General features: G+C 42.5%; 1 protein-coding gene across 1 annotated transcript in view; it reads left to right on the forward strand.

Moving 5' to 3' along the window:
- The window catches only part of PACRG (parkin coregulated), a 265,761-nt gene extending 243,601 nt beyond the window's left edge, over positions 1 to 22,160 (forward strand). The window contains exon 3 of the mRNA XM_064293118.1: positions 21,165 to 22,160. Within this exon, the coding sequence (XP_064149188.1) occupies positions 21,165 to 21,325 (161 nt within the window). The 3' untranslated portion in view covers positions 21,326 to 22,160. The remainder of the gene's footprint in view (positions 1 to 21,164) is intronic.
- The last annotated feature ends 2,734 nt before the right edge of the window (positions 22,161 to 24,894 follow it).

Consider the following 24,894-nt stretch of genomic DNA (forward strand, 5'->3'; position numbering starts at 1 on the left):
CTTAGAGGCAAGAATGGCGAGACTGTGTCTTACATACTTTGGACATGTTGTCAGGAGGGATCAGTCCCTGGAGAAGGACATCATGCTTGGGAAAGTACAGGGTCAGCGGAAAAGAGGAAGACCCTCAATGAGGTGGATTGACACAGTGGCTGCAACAATGAGCTCAAGCATAACAACGATTGTAAGGATGGTGCAGAACCAGGCAGTGTTTCATTCTGTTGTGCATAGGGTCGCCATGACTTGATGGCACCTAACAACAACAACCACAACCAGGCAGGCTGCGCAAGCAGACAAAAAGTGGTACAGTGGTTAAGAGCTATGGCTGCTAACTAAAAGGTCGGCAGTTCAAATCCACCAGCCACTCCTTGGAAACCCTACGGGGCAGTTCTGCTCTGTCCCGTAGGGTCACACAATGAGTCGGAATTGACTCTGCATAGATTGAAGAAGAGCAATGGTAGTTCACTAAGACAAGTGCTCTCCCTGTCCCTGTGCTGACCCACCCACACACTCAGCCCAAGCAGACACGTCAGGACCGGTGAAAAGTTAGCTGCAGACTAATGTTATCTGAGTGGCCATGAACTCTTCTTATACCAGGTTACTTTGATCCCTGAAATGCCCACTATTAGAGCTGCTCCTTGGGCTACAGGTCTCTGTTAAAGCCATTGCCTAGCTAGAAACGATGACCTGGGCTTTGTTGATGGAAGCATGCAAGGAGACAATGCCCCTCAATGGAATACTTCCAGGACCTGGAAGTAAATGGAATGATTTACTTAGAGGCCACGGGGAGTGAGAAGATGCAGGTCCCTAGGAGGGGAACAGTGGCGAAAAGCCAGGAAATAGCTCAGCCCTTGGCTCAGGTCTCCAGTGACCTTCCGGGGGTTTTCCATTGTTCAGAGCAACAGGGCAGGAGCCAGCTTCACTATGGCCCACCAAGTGTGCTTGTTCGCCTGGGCTTTTGCCTCAGTTTACTCAGCCCTGAGTCCACAGTGCAAGCATCCAATTTGGGAGCTTTACCCGGGGGCAGGCGCCGTAAGGTCCACCCAAGTTCTATTGGGTGGCTTTGAGTCCGAATCGACCCAGAGCCATGGCTTTGAAAAGTCAGCAAAAGGGGAGAGGGTTTCTTTGGACACAGAGGCCAAAGTGACAACCCATGCAGTGCAAGAGGTTGGAGGAGTGATTCCAGCTACAACAGGGGACACAGAACACGTGCCCCGTCCTCCTCTTCCCAGCATTTATCCTGCAGGGCCAGGCCTGAGCCTCGGCAACACCTGATGATTCCCTTCTTTTTTATTGTGATTTAGATGAAGGTTTACAGAGTAAATTAGTTTCTCTGTGAACAATTAATACACATATTGTTTTGTGACATTGGCTGCCCACCCCACAAAATCTCAGCACTCTCCCTTTCTCTACCTTGGGATCCGCACTTCCATTCGTCCACCTCTCCTGTCTCCTCCTGCCTTCTCGTCCTTGCCCCAGGGCTGGTGTGCTCATTTAGTCTTATGTATGTGGTTGAGCTATGTATATTATTGTTTGTTTTAGGGGCCTGTCTAATCTTTGGCTGAAGGGTGAACCCCAGGAGTGACTTCATTACTGAGTTAAAAGGGTATCCTAGGGCCATTCTCTCAGGGTTACTCCAGTTTCTGTCAGACCAGTAAGTCTGGTCTTTTTTTGTGAGTTAGAATTTTGTTCTACATTTTTCTCCAGCTCTGTCTGAGACCTGCTGTTGTGATCCCTGTCACAGCAGTTGGTGGTGGTAGCCGAGCACCATCTTGTTGTGCTGGACTCAGTCTGGTGGAGGTCATGGTACTTGTGGTCCATTAGTCCTTTGGACTAATCTTTCCCTTGTGTCTTCGGTTTTCATCATTCTCCCTTGCTCCAGATGGGACGGGACCAGTGTAGTATCTCAGATGGCCGTTCACAAGCTTTTAAGACCCCAGACATTACTTACCATAGTCGGATGTAGAACATTTTCTTTATAAACTATGTCATGCCAATTCAGCTAGATATCCCCCGAGACCACGACCCCCAGAGCCCTCAGCCCAGTAATTTGGTCTCTCAAGGACTTTGGATATGTCTATGGAGCTTCCATGACCTTACCTTGGACAAGTTGTGCTAGCTTGCCTGGTATTTTGTACTGCCTTACCCTTCACCAAAGTTACCATTTGTCTATTGTCTGTTCAGTGTTTTTCTTTCCCACTCCTCCCCTTCCTCTTAATGTCAGCTGCCCATTATGCAATGTGTCAACACTCTCCCCTTTTCAAAGATTGTTTCTTTCTGGGTGTAAACCTTTTCATGAGTTTTCGTAATAGTGGTCTCATACAATAGTTGTCCTTTTGTGATGGACTTATTTCACTCAGCATGATGCCTTCTAGATTCATCCATGTTATGAGATGTTTCACAAATTCATCATTGTTCTTTATCTTTGAGTAGTATTTCATTGTGTGTAAGTACCATAGTTTGTTTATCCATTCATCTGTTGATGGGCCCTTAGGTTGTTTCCATCTTTCTACCATTGTGAATAATGCTGCAATGAATGTGGGTGTGCATATGTCCATTCACGTGACGGCTCTTATTTTTCTAGGATGTATTGCTAGGAGTGGGATTGCTGGATCATATGGTATTTCTATTTCTAGCTTTTTAAGGAATCGCCATATCATTTTCCAAAATGGTTGTACTGTTTTGCATTCCACCAGCAGTGCATAAGAGTTCCAGTCTCCCCACAGCCTCTCCAACATTTGTTATTTTCTGTTTTTTCTTGTGTGTGTGTGTGTGTGTGTGTGTGTATACTAGTAATGTTAGGGCAAGATGGCATCTCATTGTAGTTTCGATTTGTGTTTTGTTTTTTTTTTTAATGGCTAGTGATCTAGACCATTTCCCCATGTGTCTGTTAGCTGCTTAAATGTCTTCTTTGGTGAAGCATCTGTTCATATCTTTTGCCCATTTTTTAATTGGATTGTTTGTCGTCTTGTTGTAGAGATGTTGAATTTTTCTACAGATTTTAGAGATTAGACCTTTGTTGAATATGTCATGGCCAAAAAATTTTTCCCAGTCTGTAGGTTCTCTTTTTGCTCTTTTGGTGGCATCTTTTGATGAGCATAAGTAATTTTTAGAAGATCCCAGTTATCTTCTGGTATTTTGTATTGTCAGTTATGGTTCGTATGCTATTTATGCTGTGTATTAGGGCCTGTAGCACTGACCTTATTTTTTCTTCTATGATCTTTATAGTTTTTGGTTTTATATTTAGGTCTTTGATACATTTTGAATTAGTTTTTGTATAAGGCATGAGGTATGGCTCCTGTTTCATTTTTTTTACAGATGGACTTCCAGTTTTGCCAGCACTGTTTGTTAAAAAGACTGTCTTTTCCCCCATTTAATGAACTTTGGGCCTTGGTCAAAGATCAGGTGACCATAGATGGATGGATTTACATCTGGGTTTTCGATTCTGTTCCGTTGGTCAGTACGTCTGTTGTTGTATCAGTACCAGGTTCTTTTGACTACTGTAGCTGTATAGTAGGTTCCGAGGTCAGGTAATACAAGGCCTCCTACTTTTCTTCTTCAATAATGCTTCACTTATCTCGGCCCGCTTCTGTTTCCATATAAAGTTAATGATTAGTTTTCCCATCTTGTTAAAGAATGCTGTTGGTATTTCTATCAGGATTGCATTGTATTCATAGATTGCTTTGGGTAGAATTGACATTTTTGCTTTGTTGAGTCTACCTATCCATGCTCATGGTATGTTTTTCCATTTATGTTGATCTCGTTTGGTTTCTTGCAGTAGTGTATTCTAGTTTTCTTTGTATAGGTCTTTTACTTCCCTGGTTAGATTTATTCCTAAGTATTTTAGTTTTGGGGGGCTATTATAAATGGTATGGCTTTCCTGATTTTCTTTTCATAGTTCTCTTTATTGGTGTATAGGAATCCAACTGATTTTTGCATGTCGATCTTGTATCCTGTTACTCTTTTGCATCTTTCAATTAGTTCCAGTAGTTTTCCTGTGGAGTCCTTTGGGTTCTGTATGTATAGTATCATATCATCCACAAATAGGGATAGTTTTACTTCTTCCTTACCAATTCAGATGCCCTTTATTTATTTTTCTTGCCTTATTGCTCTATCTAGGACTTCCAGCACAATGTTAAGTAGAAGTAGTGATAAAGAGCATCCTTGTCTTGTTCCGGTTCTCAGAGGGAATGTTTTCAGCCTCTCTCTACTGAGAATGATGTTGGGTGTTGGTTTTGTATAGATGCCCTTTATTACGTTAAGGAATTTCCCTCCTACTCCTATTTTATTGAGAGTTTTTATCAGGAATAGGTGTTGGACTTTATCAAATGCGTTTTCTGTGTTCATTGAGATGATTGTGATTCCTTTATCTATGTGGTGGATTAGGTTGATTGATTTTCTAATGTTGAACCATCCTTACATACCTGGTATGAATCCTACTTGGTTGGGGTGTTTTTTTTTTTTTTTTATGATGCTGAATTCTGTTGCCTAGAATTTTGTTGAGAATTTTTACATCTATATTCATGAGAGATATTGTCTGTAATTTTCTTTTTTTCTGATGTCTTTGCCTGGTTTTGGTATCAGGGTTATGCTGTTCTCATAGAATGAATTTAGAAGTATCCTTTCCTTTTCTATGTTCTGAAGTAGTTTGAGTAGTACTTGTGTGAACTCTTCTCTGAATGGTAGAATTTTCCAGTGAAGTCATCTGGGCCAGGACTTTTTTTTTGTTGGAAGTTTTTTGTTTTGTTTTTTTTTACCTTTTCAATCTCTTCTCATTATGGGTCTGTTCAGATTTTCTACCTTAATTTGTGTTAGTTTATGTAGGTGATGTGTTTCTAGAAACCAGTGCTTCCCTCTGATTCTTTAGCTCCCTACAACATCACTCTCACCTAGGCTCAGCAATAGGCAAGGAGGCAGTTATTTGTTTTCTCTACTTTTTTTTTTTTAATTCAGCTACTTGCCTGATATAAAATGAGAATTATAACTCATTGTAGTTAGTATGTAATAAGTGCCAATGAGATATTGTTGTTGTTAGTTGCCATCAAGTCAGGTCCAACTCATGGCAACTCTATGTACAGCAGAATAGAACATCGCCAGATCCAGTGCCATCTTATCAGACAATATTCTGTTGTGATCCATAGGGTTTTCACTGGCTCATTTTCAGAAAAAGATCAGCAGATCTTCTTCCTAGTCTCTCTGAGTCTAGAAGCCCTGCTAAAACATGCCCATCATGGGTGACCTTGCTAGTATTTGAAGTACCAGTGGCATAGCTTCCAACATCACAGCAACCACAGTAGGACAGGCCACCACAGGAGGACAAACTGACAGATGGATGGTGAGCCAATTATATAGCCTGCCTTAAAACATAAAATTAGGAAATACAAATGTTAACTATTGTGCAAATATTAAGTCCCTTAAGAATGCTACATAATAATGACCTTATGGTGGCTTGAGGCACAAGTAACAGGCTTGTGTTCAGAAACAAAATCCACTTTTTCTTGCTGGTTAACAAGGATACATCAAACACAGTAAGCCAACAACTTAGGGAGCTGGTTCATCACTAACTATGTTCCTGAAATTAGAAAAACCAGGACTTTGTTGAGGCCAAAGAGAACAACACAGCATGGCCAGCCCTCAGATAGCCAAGCCTGAGCACCATTTGCTTTATAACAGTAACCCAACTTTCCCTGTTAATTTGGGCACCAACATATTGAACTATAAAAAACAAAATGAAACAAAAAAAACCACTAGCCATGGAGTCAATTCCAACTCATAGCAACCCTATAGGACAAAGGAGAACTGCCCCATAAGATTTCCAAGGGGTGGCTGGTGGATTCAAGCTGCTGACCACCATGCCACCAGGGCTCTATATTAAACTATGAAAAAAAAAGGGGGAAATGAGAGACCATTGAGTGTACATTTATGTCATAAATTGTTTGCTTATAAAATCCAGCAACCATGCATCTTGATCATCTATGGGAGGCCCAACCAGGGCCAGAGTACCTGTGGACTGGGAAACAAGCCACAGCTGGATGGTGGTACAGCCAAGGATGAGGCTGTGCATTCAGGGTGAAGTCAGGTAGTGGTGCCCTTGCTCTCCCACCTAACTGAAGGATAAAACAGCTCAAGTGCTGCTTCCTTTGTGAGCCTGAAGAGTGGACCCATTTCATTAAACGATCAAGTAAAAAGCTTACTCTGTGGTGTTCTGGGCAATACTTCCAGTCCCATCCCAGAAGAGAGTTAAATTATAGATGATCTGCTATTATCTGGGAGTGAGAATACAAATATAAGAGCTACAGTAATAATAATTGCCAAAGTTTATCAGCTGCTTCCATATTTTATAAAAATAAAATGTATATTCTCACAGGGTTTTTATTGGGAGATTTCTGGCAGTAGATGGCCAGCCTTTCTTCCCAGTGTGCCTTACTCTGGAAGCTCCACTGAAGCCTGTTTAGCACCATAGCAATACACAAGCTTCCACTGACAGATGGCCGGGAATTGAACCTTGGTCTCCCTCATGGAAGGTGAGAATTCTACCACCAAGCCACCACTGCCTTCTTGCACCTCCCCTTAAGTAGGTATTATTAGGCCTGTTTCAGTCAGCGACTGAGGGTCCCATTCAATTAGCGAGGGTCCCGATGAGCTGGGATTCAAATCCATTTGTGTGCAATGAGAAGCCTGCACGCATGTCCTTGTCCACAGGGTCTCAACCCCTTGGGAGCCCTTTCCAGGCTGCCTTTTCTCTGCACTTGCTACTCCTAAAGTCCTGATTCAGAGAAAAGCAACTGGGGGCACGAAACTGAGGAATTCAAGAGATAAAAATGTAACTCAGGCAAATAAACAGTCTTTATTCGAAAGTATCAAAAGTCAGCATATTTCACCCATCAGCATTTCCAACAAGCTTTAGTTTCAATTCTGTGTAAACCCAATTTTGCTGTTACGGCAAATTAAATGGCCACATTTTCATTTTGCTTCCTCAGTTTAGGTGCCTCGCTCTCTCTCTCTTTTTTTTTTTTCCACTGTGTGGCCCCAACTTTGACTGGACTTTAGCAAAACCCTGACCATCTGTGAAATGTCATGGGGCCAGCTCCAGCATTTTCTCTTGATGTACTCCACTAACATGCTTTGGGGAAGAGGGTCTTTCTCCAGCACAGAAGCTGGTGAAGTGGATAGTCAGAGCTTTCCAAAGTCCTGTGAGGTTATTTTAAACTGAGACAGTTGTAAAAGGTTGGAAGGTTTTAACTCTGTCACTTTTACAGCAGTTAGCACACCGCTTTGATTTGCTCATTAAATATATGATTTTTACATTAATTAGCTCATATGATGAGAAAAGTTCCCACTCTGTAAATTTCCCAGCTAATGGTGTAGAAATCTACACAAATTTTGCACTCATTAGTTCATTTGAGAACTTTCAAAGACTAGGTAGTTTAGGCAGGCTGAGATTTGTCCCAAATAATCGGGGAAACATCTGATCTACGGAAATGGTATAACCCGTTTTCTCACTTTAAGCACACTTAGTGAGATGATTTATTCATTTAGGAGTCCCTGGGTGGCGCAAATGGTTAAGTGCTTGGCTACTAACTGAAAGGTTGATGGTTTCAGTCCACCCAGAGGCACCTCAGAAGAAAGGCCCGGTGATCTACTTCAAAATAATCAGCCATTGAAAACCCTGTGGTGCCCAGTTCTGCTCCGTCACACACGGGGTCGCCACGAATCAGAGTCAACTCCGTGGCAACTGGGTTTAACTGGTGTTTATTTTCTTTTGCAATAGAACGATGAGTGCATCAAGGTTTTTTACTCTGCGGCTCTGTGGCCTGTTGTACAAGCTAATCCTGTAAAATTTCTTAATCACGCTCTGTGGGGGGGTGGTCACCAGTGTGGGCACAGACAGGCTGGGGTTCATCTGGTAGATCAAAGTCCTAAAGAAGGTGATTGAACAAATGCATTTCCCCATGGTTTCCTGTGTTCGCTGATACCATTTGTAAGAAATCTGAGGGTGTTTTTTTGTTTGTTTCCTTTTTGTACCTCAGTTACAAAAAGAGAAAAATCAGAGCTAAAAATGGACTGTACATAATATCACTAAATGGACTGTATATAACATCCTGGAAACGGAGACCATGATAACAGTCGTTGTCCCTGCAAAAGTTTTCCAGTCAGTATAGAAATAGTGAAAATTATTTCCTGATAGGTTCGCATCATTTCTGAAAGCAGCAATCAATATTTCCTTTCCAATCAAAATCACTTGTTTTGCTATTTCTTGAGCTGGTTGAAAATTACCGTGTAGCTATGTAAGAAATCATATTAATCAAAATATAGACAATATTAAACGAATGCATTATAAAACCCCAGTATTTCCTACATCTTGAAGCAAAGGCTGGTAATAAAATGAATGGGATAATCTGAATTTTCACTTTGGAAAAAGAAAGTTTTGTTTTGTTTTCTCAAATTCAAGGCTAATCCAGATAAATCCCACTTGAACCAAGGAAGACTTTGACTGAGAGAAGCATCTATCAAACTATAGAAACTTTTCCCGTGCTTAAACTTATTTGGTTGCATCTTTCCAAATTCACATAAATACTATTTCCATGAAGGAGCCTTGGTGGCACAGTGGTTAAGAGCCCGGCTGCTAACCAAAAGGTCGGTGGTTAGAGCACACCAGCCGCTCCACGGGAGAAAGATGTGTCAGTCTGCTATTTTCATAGATGAGAACTCACATGGACAAACTGTTCATATTACATTTAACATACAATTTATTTAGAACTGAGTTTGCTTATAACAGTGCCTGGATACAATAAACCCACAGAGTAGTCATTCACTCATTAATTCATTCATTTTACAAGTGTTTGTTTTTTTTATTTGCTGCCAATGAACCGTCTGTAAAATAAGTAGCATGACCCTATCCTCCAAGAGGCGGTAAAATCTAGGAAAGCTATGTAAACACAAACATTTGTTAAGGGTTCTAGCCTGACATGCAGTCAAGTGTGGGGCTTGAAGGAGTAAAGACTATTATTGCCCTAGAGACTCAAAAGAAGGAGACATGATTGTAAGTCAACATCACAGAGAAAGTGAATCCAAGATGTACCTTCTGGGACTTACCGTGGGGGAGAGGGGAATTTTACAGGTCTGAATGAAAATTTCACACGTTGGGGTGAGTAGGAAGCCCAGTCTGAGCAGAACAGGAAGCCTTGGAAAGGAGCAGGTAAGGGTGGCTTCACAAGGAATTTAGATTACAGAATGATCCAGAATTTGAATTTGATCCATCATACAACGTACAGAGATTGGTTACATTAATCAGGAGAGGAATTATTAGGGAAATTAATCTGGAAGTTTTCGGGGTAATTTAGGAAGCAGAAAGTTAGAAAACAGAAAGACCAAATGGACTATTAGCTGTGCTCCAGGGTGGAACTAGGGTCTATTAACAGACCCACCAAGCACTGAGCAATCCAAACTGAATAAAGTGGAGGAGGACTCAATGAGGACTAACCTTCCAGCCCAAGCATGGGGCCTCGCCACTAATAGGTACTTGATGAAGACGGGGCATTCAGCACTTACCTGTGGGGGCCATCTGAGGGTCCCCATACAACATTAAATTACATTGAGTACTGTCGGAGAATCATAAGCGCACTTTCCTGAAGGACATCCTCTTGGTCTTCATAGAGGGCGTCAACCTGGAATTTGAGTCAAAGTTCCCCATCATCCCAACATCTGTGTCTTAAAGGTGGCTTTTTTTTTAAGGATTTAGAACGGCCATTCAGATGCCTGCAAGATTCCCACTTTATACTTTCTCAGCCGAGTCCCGTTCTCCAGTTGTCTGTTTCCCCAAGGCCTCGGTCCTCCCACTAGGGAGAAATGGCATCCCAGACACTGACTCTCAGACTGCTCTTCTGGCTTGTACCCAAGAGCCCTAGCATCTCCCCATTTGTAAGACTATATAATGGTCCCCGAGCCCTGGCGACACAGTGGTTAAGAGCTTGGCTACTAATCAAAATGTTGGCAGTTCAAATCTACCAGCCGCTCCTTGAAAACCCTATGGGGCAGTTCTACTCTGTCCTATAGGGTCACTATGAGTCAGAATTGATGGCAACGGGTTTGGCTTTTGGTATTCTGGTTATAACGGTCCCCACCAGATTGAGACATAAATCATAGGGAATGCTTACAACAACAGGGAAGAGGAAGTCTGAAATCACTGCTGAAATTACCCCAACTTCGTCATGTATATGGCCTTGCAAAAAAGCCTTGGAAATCAGTTAAACTTGATTTTTGTCTTTCTGCATATATCTCTGTGAATGATGTTATTATTTCAAGAACATATAATGCAGTAAAGATAGCACCATAGTACATAAAAATGAAGCTAAGATGAACAGTTTACTACCGTATGAACCACTAATTGATTGGCTGCCGCAAGTAGCTGTCTGCTCACACATTTATTCTCTAAGATCCTCTCTCCTGATGATATATATTCCTTCTCTCCAGGGTTAAAGTCCTTCCATGGGGAGAGAGACCTAAGTTGTGCTACCTCACACACTTCCTCTGTTGACATATACACCTGTGGCCCATTCTTAGGCCTCTCCTCCTGGGTCTTCCCATCATGTCAGCAGATAACCTACCACAGTTTCTCTTTGTCAGTGTCCCAGTATCACTTACTGCTTGTACCACGCCAGCCAGTTTTCTCACCTTCCTCCTTCGTGAAGAGGAGCTAATAATAATATCTACCTCACAGGGCTGTTCTTAATTCTGAATTAGCCAATCAGTGTAAATCACAGTATGCCATTGCTATTGTTATTATTATTATGATTACCCCACCTCGAGAAGGCGGCAGGGACTAGATTCGAGGTGGAGCTGGACTGAACTCTCTCTTCCTTGATTGACGTTGTCTACTCGTTGGGTCACGCCAGCCAAGAAGAAAAGAGAGAGGCTTTCACTTCACAGAATTAAATCCAGCTGAATTCAGTGGTCATTGAATCTATTGTTGTAACTACCTGAATAGTGATAAATTGGTGAACGCACCTATTTTTCTCAGTATAACTCCCAGATCAGAATAGCCATTAACCTGAGGTGGTCCTAACTTGCCTTTTTGATAATCTTGACCAAATCCTTGTCAATTTGAGTATGTAAAATAAATCAATCCATAGACTTCTAAGAAATCAGAATCTATATAGGTTTATTGAAATGGCAGAATGAAATAACTTTTGGAATTGTGTCAACAAATAATTTGAGTTTTTTGACAGTGTTCTTTCTTGACTAGAATTAATTACATAAACATTTGGTCATTTTGGGTTTTCTTAGAACTTGAAGTTGAAGGTGATTTTATGAGATTTATGTACAACAAAGTGTCTGAACTTTGGACAACCTCTGGGTTCCTATCCATCCTAACATTATATTTTATAATATTACAGACTAACTGTATGATCCCAAAGCAACTGTATAATTCTTCAAAATTGTTGTACGCAGGAGGAAGCTGAGACTCAGAAATTAAGTAACCTCAATGGTGTCGCTAGGGTTGGTGTCACCCAGTGCAGCAACTCGTGGTGTCACCCCGCCCCCCCATGGACCTCGTCCCATACCAGACCATACAGAATCTTTAGTAACGTTTATTGTACTAATGTTACTCAAATCATAATTCCCATATATCATTCCTCCTTTTCCTCTAATTACTATTTCATCCTCAAAAAGCTATTGATATAGGTTCACAAATACTAATTACCACAATATTGTGCTAAAACACCAGAAAATTAGACAAAATCAGCAACTGTAAAAACACCGGTGGCAACGTAAAAAACAGCGCCTCCTTGTAATACATGCAAATGAAATCATGGGATTCAAAGCGTCCCTGTAATTGGGTAATAATGACAGCTCTGAGTGGAACACATTAGAAGGTTCAAAAATTAAAATTAGCACAGAGTTTTAGCATTGTGGGTATACTGATACATTTAAGATGTTGTTGTTGTTAGGTGTCCTCGAGTCTGTTCTGACTCATAGCGACCCTATGCACAACAGAACGAAACACTGCCCGGTCCTGCGCCATCCTTACAATCGTTGTTATGCTTGAGCTCATTGTTGCAGCCACTGTGTCAATCCACCTCGTTGAGGGTCTTCCTCTTTTCCGCTGACCCTGTACTCTGCCAAGCATGATGTCCTTCTCCAGGGACTGATCCCTCCTGACAACATGCCCAAAGTATGTAAGACGCAGTCTCGCCATCCTTGACTCTAAGGAACATTCTGGCCGCACTTCTTCCAAGACAGATTTGTTCATTCTTTTCTCAGTCCATGGTATATTCAATATTCTTCGCCAACACCACAATTCAAAGGCTTACAAAAAATGTTTTGTTGTTATAGCAAACTACAGGGACATTTTTATAGATGGTCATTCTGGTGTCACCCCCTCTGACAGTGTCACCTGGTGCAGCCCACACCCTCTGTACCCCACTAGTGACACCACTGAATAACCTGTCTACAAAGTTATTGAAAAACTAAATCCCAACTTATCTGCCTTGAAATCCAGAGCTCTTTCTACTGCACCAGTATATTCCAAATATTGTAATTTTTCAGTTCTCAGAAAAATAAGTCTGCTTTTCAGTTGAAATAAATTGCAATTGTTCAGAAATCTTCATTGGCCATCTGAACAGAAATTTAAATATTTAATCTACAATTGGTTGAAGACCCAAGATATCTTCAGCTTCACAAGTGATCAGTGCCTCCATTCAGGAGATGAAAACCTTTCCTCGAGCTTCGGGAAATGTGATGGCTTAGTAGCCTCGTGCTTTAGTCAGCCAGCTCCAGTGTCAAAAAGAGAGGACGAGAGAGAGAGACATCCAGCTGGGAATCGGGGGCTTGCTTCAAAGCTTTTATCTTCAGGGGAAGGAAATCTTGTGAATTTCATTAATGTCAACAGGATCTGAGAAGATTTGAAGTATTTAAGCCCTTGGGCATCTCCAGCATGCCAGATGCTATGGTTATTATAAGTTTTTGGTTGCAAAGCCATTACAACTTTGATTCACACACCCCATGAACCACGACTTTGGAAATATCCATTGTGAGGTCATACCTGAGAGTATGTTGAAACCTTCCATTTCCACAAGAATGTGAAGCCAACCAACGAGCAGTGGCTCAACATGGACCGAACACAGAAACACCCAGAATTCTGAATGGGGTGACACATGTTATGGTTAAGAAAAAATCAGTCCCCTGAAGTCATAGAGCAAAGCTGAAACAAGAAAGGCAAGAGATCTGTAAGTCTGTAAGCAGTTCATCTGATAATCTCCCCAAAATGCTTTTCCCATGAGAACAATGAATTTTGTCCTGGTTTTATTCCCTCTCCCCTTTCTCCTCATCCCTTCACCTCCAGAAGGATCAGACTGGAGTTCCTAGTTGTCTCCCTTGTAACTGTCTAAAATTTATGGGAGAAAATATTTTATTTCAAAACTGGTGAAGTTCTTTCTGTGAGGTAAATGGAGTCCAAGCTAATCCCACATGAACGGATATTTCTGGCAAATAGAAGTTGACAGTTTGATCCAGGCGCCTAAATCCCTAGTTAAAATACACCTGGATGCCTTATTACCCCCTTTCTTAATTCAGATTGAAAAGGAAAAAACAAAAGAAACCCTCAAAATTAACCATTTCTAAGTTCATAAATATTGTAAGTGTATTTTAAATGACATCTTATTTAACGACAATAATTAACTTTTTAACTATCTCTTTTGAAAAATTTTGCTTTTGTTTCACTACAACTGACATGCCTGTTTAAATCCCAGTAAGTACAAATGCGGAATTACTGTTTTGGTCATCGCAATTCTAATTCCCAAAGCCACTAAACCCAAAAGGGGAATTAGTTCACAGTCACCCAGCAGAAAACTCTATGATGGTATAGTGTCACCCAGAAACATTTTATAATGATAATGTTTGCAGTAGCTTCCACCTGTGCGTACCTGCCGAGACCTAAGCCCAGGTCCCCAGGGCTGGCTTTCTCTCGCCCCTGTGCGTGACATCACTGAAACCCAGCCAAGAAGGAATGCAGCTGTGACTGATGCCATCTGTAGGTTCAGGTCTTGACAGGTAAGATGGCTCCAGTTTAGTTTTACAGCTCTTGAAAGAAAATTTTCAATTTGGCATTTGAGAAACCAAAAAAAAAAAAAAAATGCCTTTCCTATCTAGAAAGAAGCGAGGTTGATAGTCTTGGTATTTCGTTTTGATCCCACTCAATGTTGCTTCAGTGAGATTCCCCTGCCCTGGTGGGCGGGCACCAAGGGGCCAACACTTTTGTTTACAATTCGCATGCCAGACCTTTCACCTTGGGAGCCTGTATGGCAAACTCGTTCTCTAGAATTTTCTTCATATGGCTTAACACTCTAATACTGAGAAAAGCTTCAGGCTAGACCTGGCCTGGATTCACATGCAAGTACCATGTACGCAAACGAGCTATATTTGGCAACACCCCCACCCCCAAAATGGCCAGAGAGACAGCGGGAAACCAGCGTAGGGTGTGGCTGGACCATTTTGCATCACTGGCAGCCATTCACATCAAAGCCTTGGTTTTAGGGCTGTAATTTAGCCTCAGGTACTGAGGCAACAGGTCAGCCTGACTCAATGTCCGGTGCTGCCAAAGGCTGGGTAAATGCTGTTTGGCAGGTTAATCGTCAACCTGTTTATATGAGACGTTTGCTAATTTCCACAGTTATTTAAAGTGCCACTGTGTACCTAAGAAGTAACCTGAACCATTTTCGTGATGGCGCATGGTGAGTTATATCATAAAAGTGGAGTTCCCAGAGTTAGTCTTTGCTGTGAAGAAAGAGGGGTAGTGACAGCCTGGGCGCTGTTGGAGTCAGCCCCTATCATTTCCCAGTTCCATCAGGTGGTTTCTAATTGAGTTTCCCAAGCTAGCATTTCCTTTAAGAGTGGGAACTTCTAGAAGCACCAAACTCCCGCAATTTCAGGAATGAGTGAGGCGTTGGGCACAGATGGCTTGCGTCCCATAGACCTAAGGGGTCTGCGTTCCCTTTTATAACGTGACGCTGCTCCTTCCGTTAGGAGATTTTCCAGATTAACCAAAGGGCTTCTGTTCCTGACATCACGTCTATGTATTTTCATAGTCATTGCCAGAATATATAGGTAAATTATTTCATTTGTTTGGTATCAAATGAATAACACTTGAATACATTAAGTAAGCAATTTGAAGTAAGCATTTATTTGTTTTTCTATTTCTGATGCTTTAAATAATGCTTCTATTTCCAAATAACTCCTTTGTGTATTGTTGTTCATATGAGATATCTAAATATTTAATATTTAAGAGTATCTCCCCCCCCCAAAAGAAATTAGAGACAGAAAAACCCAAATTTGAATTAAATTCTCCTTCAGCCTCCTTGCAGCCATCCACACGTTCTTTTAAAGCTCCTTGCACCTCTAAGGGACACCTGGGGCGCAGAGGGCATAGGTGAGCATTGTGTTCTACAGGGAAGGGGCTAGTTAAGCTCCCTTAACTAGAGGATAACCAGTTGCCATCGAGTTGACTCTGATGTCACGTGTGCAGAGTAAAACTGTGCTCCGTAGGGGGTTTTCAATGGCTAATTTTTCAGAAGTAAATCTCCAGGCATTTCTTCTGAGTCGCCTCTGGGTGGTCTCGAATTTCCAGCCTTCCAGTTAGCAGCTGAACCCATTGCTGGTTTGTACCAATTAGATGATTTTTTGTTGTTGTTATTGTGTTGTTAGGTCCTGAGTCAGCTTCGACTCATAGCAACACTGTGATAGAGTAGAACTACTCCATAGGGTTTTCTTGGCTCTAATTTTTACAGGAGCAGATCACCAGGTTTTTATTTCATGGAGCTGCTGGGTGAGTTTGAATTGCCGACCTTTCAGTTAGCAGCAGAGCACTTAACTGTTGCACAACCAGGGCTCCTTATCTAGATGGTAAGCTCCCTCAAAGGCAAGGGCCTTTCTTCTTTTGTGGTGTCACACTTCAGTGCCTAGCAGAGCACTCAGTCTGCAGAGAGAACTTCACGTAATAATAGCTGCCATTGATACCACAACGCCAGGACCAGTACGCAGAGTGGTGCTATAAAGCAAACCCCAGCACTGACTTGAGAAGGCCTGTGCTGGCCACCAAAATCATCCTTTCTTTCTGGCTTTGCCTCCCTTGACTTTGTTTTTCCCTTTCTTGTAATTGTTGTTATTGTTGTTAGGTGCTACCAAATTGGTTCCAACTCATAGCAGCCTTATGTGAAGCAGAAGGAAAGACTGGTTGTCCTGCACCATCCTTATAATCCTTGCTATGTTTGAGCCCATCATTGCAACCACGGTGTCAATCCATCTTGTTGAGTCTCTTCCTCTCTTTTGCTGACCCTCTACTTTACCAAACACGATGTCCTTCTCTAGGAACTGGTTCCTCCAGATAACGTGTCCAAAGTATTCGAGACAATGTCTCACCATCCTCGCTTCTACAGAGGGTTCTGGTTGTACTTCTTCCAAGACAGACTTGTTCATTCTTTTGGCAGTCCATGGTACATTCAATATTCTTCGCCAACAGCATAATTCAAAGGCATCAATTTAGTCTTCCTTATTTATTGTCCAGCTTTCGCATGCATGTGAGGCAATTGAAAACGCCATAGCTTGGATCAGGTGCACCTTAGTCCTCAAGGTGACATCTTTGCTTTCCAACACTTTAAAGAGATCTTTTGCAGTAGGCTTTCCCAACACAATGAGTCATTTGATTTCTTGACTGCTGCTTCCATAGCTGTTCCTGTAATAGCAGTAACCAAAGAAAAGGAAATGACGATGCTAAGAGAATATTTCATCACGACCCTCCATGACATGCTATTGGTCCTTGTCATTGAATGGCAGATATCTGTGTGAAATGTAAGTGTGTCTTCTGTGACTTCCGTTTGCAGTGGCCCTTGGTGACAAGTGTTACGATAGTCACTTCACAGTCACAAGCTGAATTGATGCGCCAGGAGGGTGCTCTGAGAGAACAAGAAGCGGAGTATATACACATCTGTCTCAGGACAGCTCAGGTATGCATTTTCAGAATGAAAAAAAAGACACCAGTTGCCATCGAGTCGAGAGTGAAACGCTCAGCTGCTAACCAAAAGTTTGCTGGTTCGAGTCCACCAGAGGCACCTTGGAAGAAAAGCCTGCTGATCTACTTCCGAGCAGTCATGCCGTGGAAAACCCCACGGAGCAGACTTCAACTCTGACACACATGAGGTCACCACACTTAAACACGCTACTTACGTCATCAAAGAAAATTCAACGTGTGGAGTGATAAAGACACTTAAACTAAGTCTTAACCAGGAACAACTTTTACACAGTAGTTGCATGCCTCCTACGTGTGGGCGTCTCCAGGAAGAGGGACAAAGTCCCCTCTTTATTCTGTCTGCGTTTTATCCCTTTAGAATACAAAATCTGGTTCAAACCTTTGTTATCCTACCTTTTCTGTCATCAGCGTGTCTTCCTGGAAGCTGGACATAAAATAGATCCCCAGCTTCCAAAATAGAAATGTCATCTTCCTAATCAGAATTGACAATTGTAAATAACTATCTTGGTTTTTATTTAAAGCACCCTGTGCTCACAGTCACATCTGCTAACAGTGTCGTATGTATTAAAAACAGTGAGCTTGGAGTAATCACTTGATTTCAGATTCTCGAAGAAGCCAACGATCTAGTGGCTTTGAAAGAGCCCACATTACTCACCTGCCTTTCTACAGAGTTGGGCACTAACCCATGCGTTGTCATCATGACAGCATGCAAAATAAGGGACGTGCTCCTTTCTTGTTCCTTTTTTTATCCCAATGATACACATTCTGCAACCACAAAATATTCCAACTCCAACTCACTTTCTGAATAAGCAACTTCTGTTCTCTTATCATTTGAGTTCTCCACTGTCAAGAAACAAAAAAGCTACATAGTCTACTTACTCCTACAGTTAAATATTTCTGAAAAATAAGAATAGGTTACTATTGAAATAAATTGCTGCTTGTCGTTGTTGCCTAGAAGGCAGTGGGAAAAACAGGGCGTTAAGCTTTCCGTTGTGGGCAGACTTTCCGAACCCCCTCTGCCTCCTTCAGGGAACTATGGCTGTCCCGTGATCTACTCCGTACTTGACCTTTTGGCTAATATGCCAACAAAAGGCGCCATTTACTAGTGATTACTATACATATCTTTGTCCATAAGGAATGGGGTCAAGGCCATCCCAATGAGGCATCCTTGTTACCATTTGTTCTTCCAGTAGCTCTGAGGGGTCTGCTCCAGGGGCTCAGCTGTGCTATGCAAACAGGTGATGCCACGTTCTCTCCAGCCTGCCTCTTTCAGGACCATGAGGGCTTTACCAGGGCTGTAATCTGGGGGGTGGCACACAAGGTCAGCCCAAAACACTCACTGGACACTCTTCCCCTCCAGGAAGTTGATGAGGTTCCTAATTGGTGCGTCCCCCAACTCTGTCTCTCTTGCCCCACAGTCTTCTCCCTCCTGCCCCATTTTCTGACTCTTTGTTGCTTTTGTTCCTGCCCCACTTGTCGACTTTCTTAACATCTTTTCTTTGCCTCTGTAACAAACATCAGCAGTCCATGCACCCGAGCTTCCTCCTGCTTTTCTCTTAAATCGACTCAGAGACCTTTCTCCTTTAGGATGGAGCAGTGCCCCGTGTTGTCTTCTGTATGCAGCAACTCCTGACAGCACCAGCTCCACTCAGGCCACACTGAAGCCTTTAAAAAAAGAGTCTGCTCCACTCAGGCCACACTGAAGCCTTTAAAAAAAGATTCCGCTTACCTTAAATGTGCATTTTTGTATATTGTTGTTTAAAAAAAAACTTTGTCATTTTTCTCAAAAACAATGGGGCAAGAGCCCTGTTGTTCAAACATTTTATGGCTTTCCTGTTGTGTAGAGCTAGCGTATTTGGACATTCTGGATGACCGACTACCGTGTAAATCAAACTTTATGTGAACTTAAACCCAGTTCTCTGTGTGATACAGAAAGCTTTCCACAATGAGGAAGTTCACCTAATTGAACGGTTTTGAGAGCCAGTTTAAGTTGGTTTGTTGTGAAACGTTGATACGCACTACTGTTGTATGACTCAAATTGTCTCTTTCTCTTTCATTCTCTCTTTCTGAAAATTAGTACTGTTTCTGCCTGCCTTCAACGGAAACTAATCAGAATAGCAATTTACTTTCTCTATATTGTAGAAGAAAGTGATATTTCTTTAATAAGATTCTGGAAAAAGCAAGCGAAAGACCTTCTTACGTTATGTTGTGTGAAATTGTAATTATTGCATCTACAGCTGGTCTGAACCACCACTAAGTTTTCTAAAGATGCCCAGAATGACTAGGGGGAAAATGTTTAAATATCCCATCTCCTGCTATTTCCATATTCAAACATGGAAAACATTGGGGGGCTATATTTGAATTGTGGCTGAAATGAACACGGTTTCAGGTATAACACACATTGTCGAGTGGTTCTAAAGGTAACTACCCTGTGGCATCCCCTGACCTGAGCTCCGGTCCTCATTGCGCACCTTTCTCAGCCCCATTGTATGCAACACTGTCCTCAAAGCTGTAAGATGGTGGTGACGTTTAGCCCCTCACAGAGGCATAATAATGACTTGCTTGCCTGAGGAGCGAATGTTGCGGAAGCCCTTGGAAGTCAGTGAGTGAAATGCAACATGAAAACACATAATGACTATAATTAGAGAAAAAATTGTGAAAATTTTATACTCTGGATTGAAGCATTGAGCCTCCTGTTTTTCTCAGACTCCCACACACTTGGGTAATTGCTCTAGACATCTCTCAAGCTGGGTGCAGTCAGATCTTCCTTACCCAGGTGGTTTGAGATTGAGTTTACTGTGTGTCTTAGCTTCCTAGCACTGCCTATCAGAAATACCCCAAGTAAGTGGCTTTAAAGAACAGAAATTTATTTCCTAACAGTTGGGAGGCTAGAAGTCTAAATTCAGTGTGTGGCTTTAGTGGGTGGCCTTTCTTTGTCTATTTCAAAATCTAGTAGCTGGCAATTGTTGGCATTCCTGAGCTTGTAGATGCATCTGCTTCCATCATCAAATGGCCATTGTCTTCCCTCTGTGTCTACCTGCATGTCTGGGTGTCTACTGTGCTCTTTCTGTAACTCAGGTGTGGTTAGGTGTAGGATCCACTCCACACTGGTAGGACCTCAACTGATTGATTGCAGAACACTAGATCGCATTATAGAAAGTGATTACAAAAAAAAAAAAAAAGGAAAGTGATTACATTACATTGCATTACATCACATCCACAGATATAAAACCCACAGATATAGGGGTTAGGATTTAAGCACATATCTGGGGGGACACAATTCCATCCACACCATTGTATATAATAGTGAATCTCAGACATAGGCTCCCCGGGCCTTCAAAAGCTACCCCGAGGGGCTCCATCCTGCATGTGGTCTGAGTGGCAGTGGTCCCTTCCAGGCTGTGTGTGGCGTAAGTTCCCAGGTTGCCCACGGGCTGACCTGCCTTTCCGGACTTAGACACCAGAGAGCCCCAAACCACTAGTGGCACAACCTCCCAGGAAGCCTAAGTGATCACTGATAGCCACACGCTCAGTTATCAGTCAGGAGCAGCCCTAGAAGGAAATGCCATTTCCTCCCTCTGGTCCCACCTGCACCCAGAGGGGGTGTAAATAATTCCAGACAACTGGACACTTGAACCCCTGATCCTTACAGGAGAATGAGTCCATCACAGCTACGAAAGCAACAGGCACAGGTGTGAGCTAAGTCAGGAATATCCATTTTAAATCACGTAGGACCCACAGCCTGACCTTACCAGAGGCCGTTTCTTCTGAATGTGCCATACTGTGACTTTGAAGACACCAAGCCTGAAGAGCACTCTTAGTTAAACGGAGGAGAGAACGAGAATCTCTTACCGGTAATCTGTGTCATAACCATGATTCGCTCACTTTCCTTTACTCTGGTACTTCTTTATTTTAGGTCAGTTTTCATCAACTTCAATCTGGGACTTTGTGTTTTTGCATATTTGTATTTTGTTACTTTGGGTTTTTGTGTATTTTTTGTATATTGTTATACATTATCACCTAAAACTGTTAAATGTTTGTGTCTCCTACCAAGCGTTCAGAGAAGATGCCTAGGCTGATGTGTAGGGCTTTGGGGAGAATGGCAGAGGAGTAACTGGCCTCTTTGTGTGTTTGCCTGAACCAGTGAACTCCGGAGATGGCATCGACTACAGCCAGCAGAAGAGGGAGAACATCGGAGACCTGATCCAGGAGACGCTGGAGGCCTTTGAGCGCTACGGGGGAGAGGATGCCTTCATCAACATTAAGTACATGGTCCCCACCTATGAGTCCTGCTTGCTGAACTAGCCGGGAGAAAGCTGGCCTCAGAGGAAGGCTTCCACCGGCGGCCCGGTCATCGGTGTCTGCTGCTTTGGGCCCCTCATCATTTGTGACTTCCACAGCTTTCTTTTCTACAGCTGCTAAGATGTGGCTTCTGGCCCATTGGACTGTCAGCCCTAGTGAGAGCAAGGCCTTCCGATACATAAACAGTGCCTGTTTCTTGGATTACAATAGTGTACTGTGCTTATTTGTTCTATGAGAAGAATTGCTTCTTTATACAGCTCGGACAGAAGCAGGAGCCCGAGTTAAACCTTCACTTGTATGGACAATAAAACTATAATTTTCATACGCAGTTCTGTGTCTGCCTGCCCTGGGGGTGATGTCAGGGGTTGTGAGGGAAGAGTTTACGCTGACTGCTTAATAGGTGTTTGTCAGGGAAAAGAAATACCAGTTCAGTGGTGCCCCGCTCAGCTGTGCGGAATAATACGCTTTGACATTCAATAAAGCTGTGGAATCTATATTCCAATTACACGAGGACATTTTTGCAGCCCAACATAAAGCTCATCTAGAAGTGTGATCAATGTTTCTGGCCCACTTGAGGCCTGGGGTCATAGGTGCTTTCCCGTTTGTATTTGGGTGGGTGGGTGAGGTCCCGCGAGGTTCGACAGGAGCAGGGTTACTTACGTATAAAACGTAACTTTGCAAACACGACCCAAAATTGTCCCTTTGTGTGATGACATAGGATGGAGTGCTGTTGACAAAATGTTACCAGTGGTTTGTTTAGGCCTTTTAATAATTTCTGAAAATGCCTTATATGCATCTTAATGATTGCCCCTTGAAACAAACCCATTATTTGTTTCTTGGTAATTCTTCCCCTGCATTGCCTACTCCCACTAGTTTGGTAGGTTTTTATAGCTCCACTCAGAGAATATTATTGAGCCAAAAAAAAAAAAAAAAAAAAAGACAAGAGTCATGCACTGTTGCATTCAGCAGAGAGAATGAGAAGGCACCCACAGAGCTGAAGGCCAGAAGGCAGTCAGCCCTGGACGAGGCCTTCTCAGGCATACCAGGCGTTGCACTTCGTGCATTGAAACTTAGCCCAGAAGGCATCCTAAACATGGAACACTGAGTCCACACGGAAGAAATACTGTGGCTGCCCAGAAACGCAGAGCTTAAAGCGTCTTGTTTCTGTAGCAAGGTGCAATTTGTGCATAAAAGCGAAGAAATCAAACGTGCTCTTCCAGGCAAGGCACAAGTGTGGTCCTCCGGATTACTGTTGCTAAAGACTTAAGGCACCATTTCCAGAGGCAAATACCGACCTGGAAAGCTATCTCATTATTCATCTCCCTTTATTACGGTTCAGCATAGGAAATCCAGCACCCAGGTAGCTACAACCTAGTGTGTGGAAGTATTTTTTAGGATACACTGAGACATGCATGATGAGGCAATACAAATTGGCCATTAGTGGATAATTCTTTGAACAGACATTAATCAACATCGATAAACTGAAGCAGGGTTTTCTCCAAACAGTGATGTCCAGTTTGCCCATGAGCTGTTGCCTTTGCATTGGTGGGGTGTCATGGAAAGGGACACCAGAGTCCATGGTATTTTTAGTTAGAATGACTGGGGCCCATTAGTGCCTTTGAAAGTCAGTGCTGGAATGGCTGTTAGGCAGCTCTGTTAGGCATGCAGAGACACAGCCCAGCCTCCCACCCTCCGCCATGCACTTGAACCCGGCTCGGTGGGAGGAAGGAGAAGATCCAGCCACTCAGCACACAGCCTGGACTTTGGTGTGGAGTGAAAACATCTGGGTTCATTTCCCACCTGGGTCACTGTTTACCACGCTGCCTTGGGCAGGTTATGTAACCTCCCTGAGCCTCAGCTGTGAAGTAGAGGTAATTCCTAGCTGAAGGAATGTTGTAAGGATTAGAGGTATACATCCTCTTCCTGTTGAGTAGATTCTGACTAATAGCAACACTATAAGACAGAGTAGAACTGGCCCGTAACGTTTCCAAGAGAGGCTGGTGGATTCGAACTGCCAGCCTTTTGGTTAACAGCTGTAGCTCTTAACCAGTACGTCACCAGGTCTCCAGGTATAGAGATAGATACATAGATGCATAGACAGATACCTAAATGAATTATGACTAGCTTCCACCCTGGAAAAGCAATATATATTTGAAAAATCCTCAGACAATAGAGTGTTTTGTACCAAGCAATGAAGGGTTATTTGTAATGAGGAGATAATTTTGCAGAATCTCAAAGTAACCATGTTAATAGCACCATGTTCTCTGAAGATAAAAAGAAACAGACTTTGTTTTTCTGGTGTAGATGGAATGCCCTGACTTCCCGATAGTCAGTCTACGGGAAGCTTGGCTTCCACTCCCCCAAACGCCTCCTTGTTAACTAAAGGGAGAGGGGCGTGCGGTAGGTTTTGGATCTCGCAGTGAGACAGCAGCTTCTCCTACCTGCTACCGTTTCACAGTGACTTTCCAAAGGTATCTAAAGAAAAGAAGGATTGAAAGGAAGTGTTATGGGTTGAATTGTGTCCCCCCAAAATATGTGTTTTGAATCCTAACCTCTATGCCTATGGTTATAATCTCATTTAAGAATGGGTCTTCTTTGTTATTTTAATAAACAGGATTAGTGTAGGGTGTATCTTCAGTCAATCTCTTTTGAGAAAAAAAAAAAAAAATTAAACAAGCCAGCAGAGAAGAGATAGGGTAAGAGAGATGCCAAGACACATGGAGATCTCCAAGGAACTGGGAAGCAAAGGCTAAAGAAACAAAGACTTTCTTCCAGAGCTGACAGAGAGAGAAAGCCTTGCCCTGGAGCTGGCGCCCTGAATTCAGACTTCTAGCCTCCTAAACTGTGAGAAAATAAATTTCTGTTTGTTAAAGCCTCCACTTATGGTATTTCTGTAATAAAACCCAAACCCAGTGCCTTCGAGTCGATTCCGACTCATAGCGACCCTATAGGATGGAGGAGAACTGCCCCATAGAGTTTCCAAAGAGTGCCCGGCGGATTCGAACTGCCGACCCTTTGGTTAGCAGCTGTAGCACTTAATCGCTACACCACCAGGGTTTCCATTTTCTGTAATAGCAACACTAAATAAGATAGAACTTGGTACCAGAAGAGTAGGGTGCTGCTCTAACAGATACCTAAAATATCAAGCGGTTTGGGAATTGGGTAATGGGTCGAGGCTGGAAGAGTTTTAATATATCTAATAGTAAAAGTCTAGATTGCCTTGAAGAGACTTTTGGTAGAATTTTGGACATCAAAGGCAATTCTGGTTCAGAAGGAAGTGAGGAGAGCTATAGAGAAAGTCTCTATTGTCTTATGGGATATGTTTGGTGCCGACGACAGAATGTTGCTGGAAATATGGACCCTAAATGTGCTTCTGGTGCAGCTTTAAAGGAAAATGATGAACGTGTGATTGGATATGGAGGACGGGTGGTGCTTTTTATGCAGTGGCAAAAAACTTGTCTGAATTACATTCAAAATTAGGTGGAGGGTAGAACGTTTAAGTGACAAACTTGGATATCTGGCTGATGAGATTTCTAAGCAAGATTTTAAAGGGGCCATGTGGTTTCTCCTTG

Source organism: Loxodonta africana, chromosome 1, assembly GCF_030014295.1.
Source record: "Loxodonta africana isolate mLoxAfr1 chromosome 1, mLoxAfr1.hap2, whole genome shotgun sequence".
NCBI lineage: Eukaryota > Metazoa > Chordata > Mammalia > Proboscidea > Elephantidae > Loxodonta > Loxodonta africana.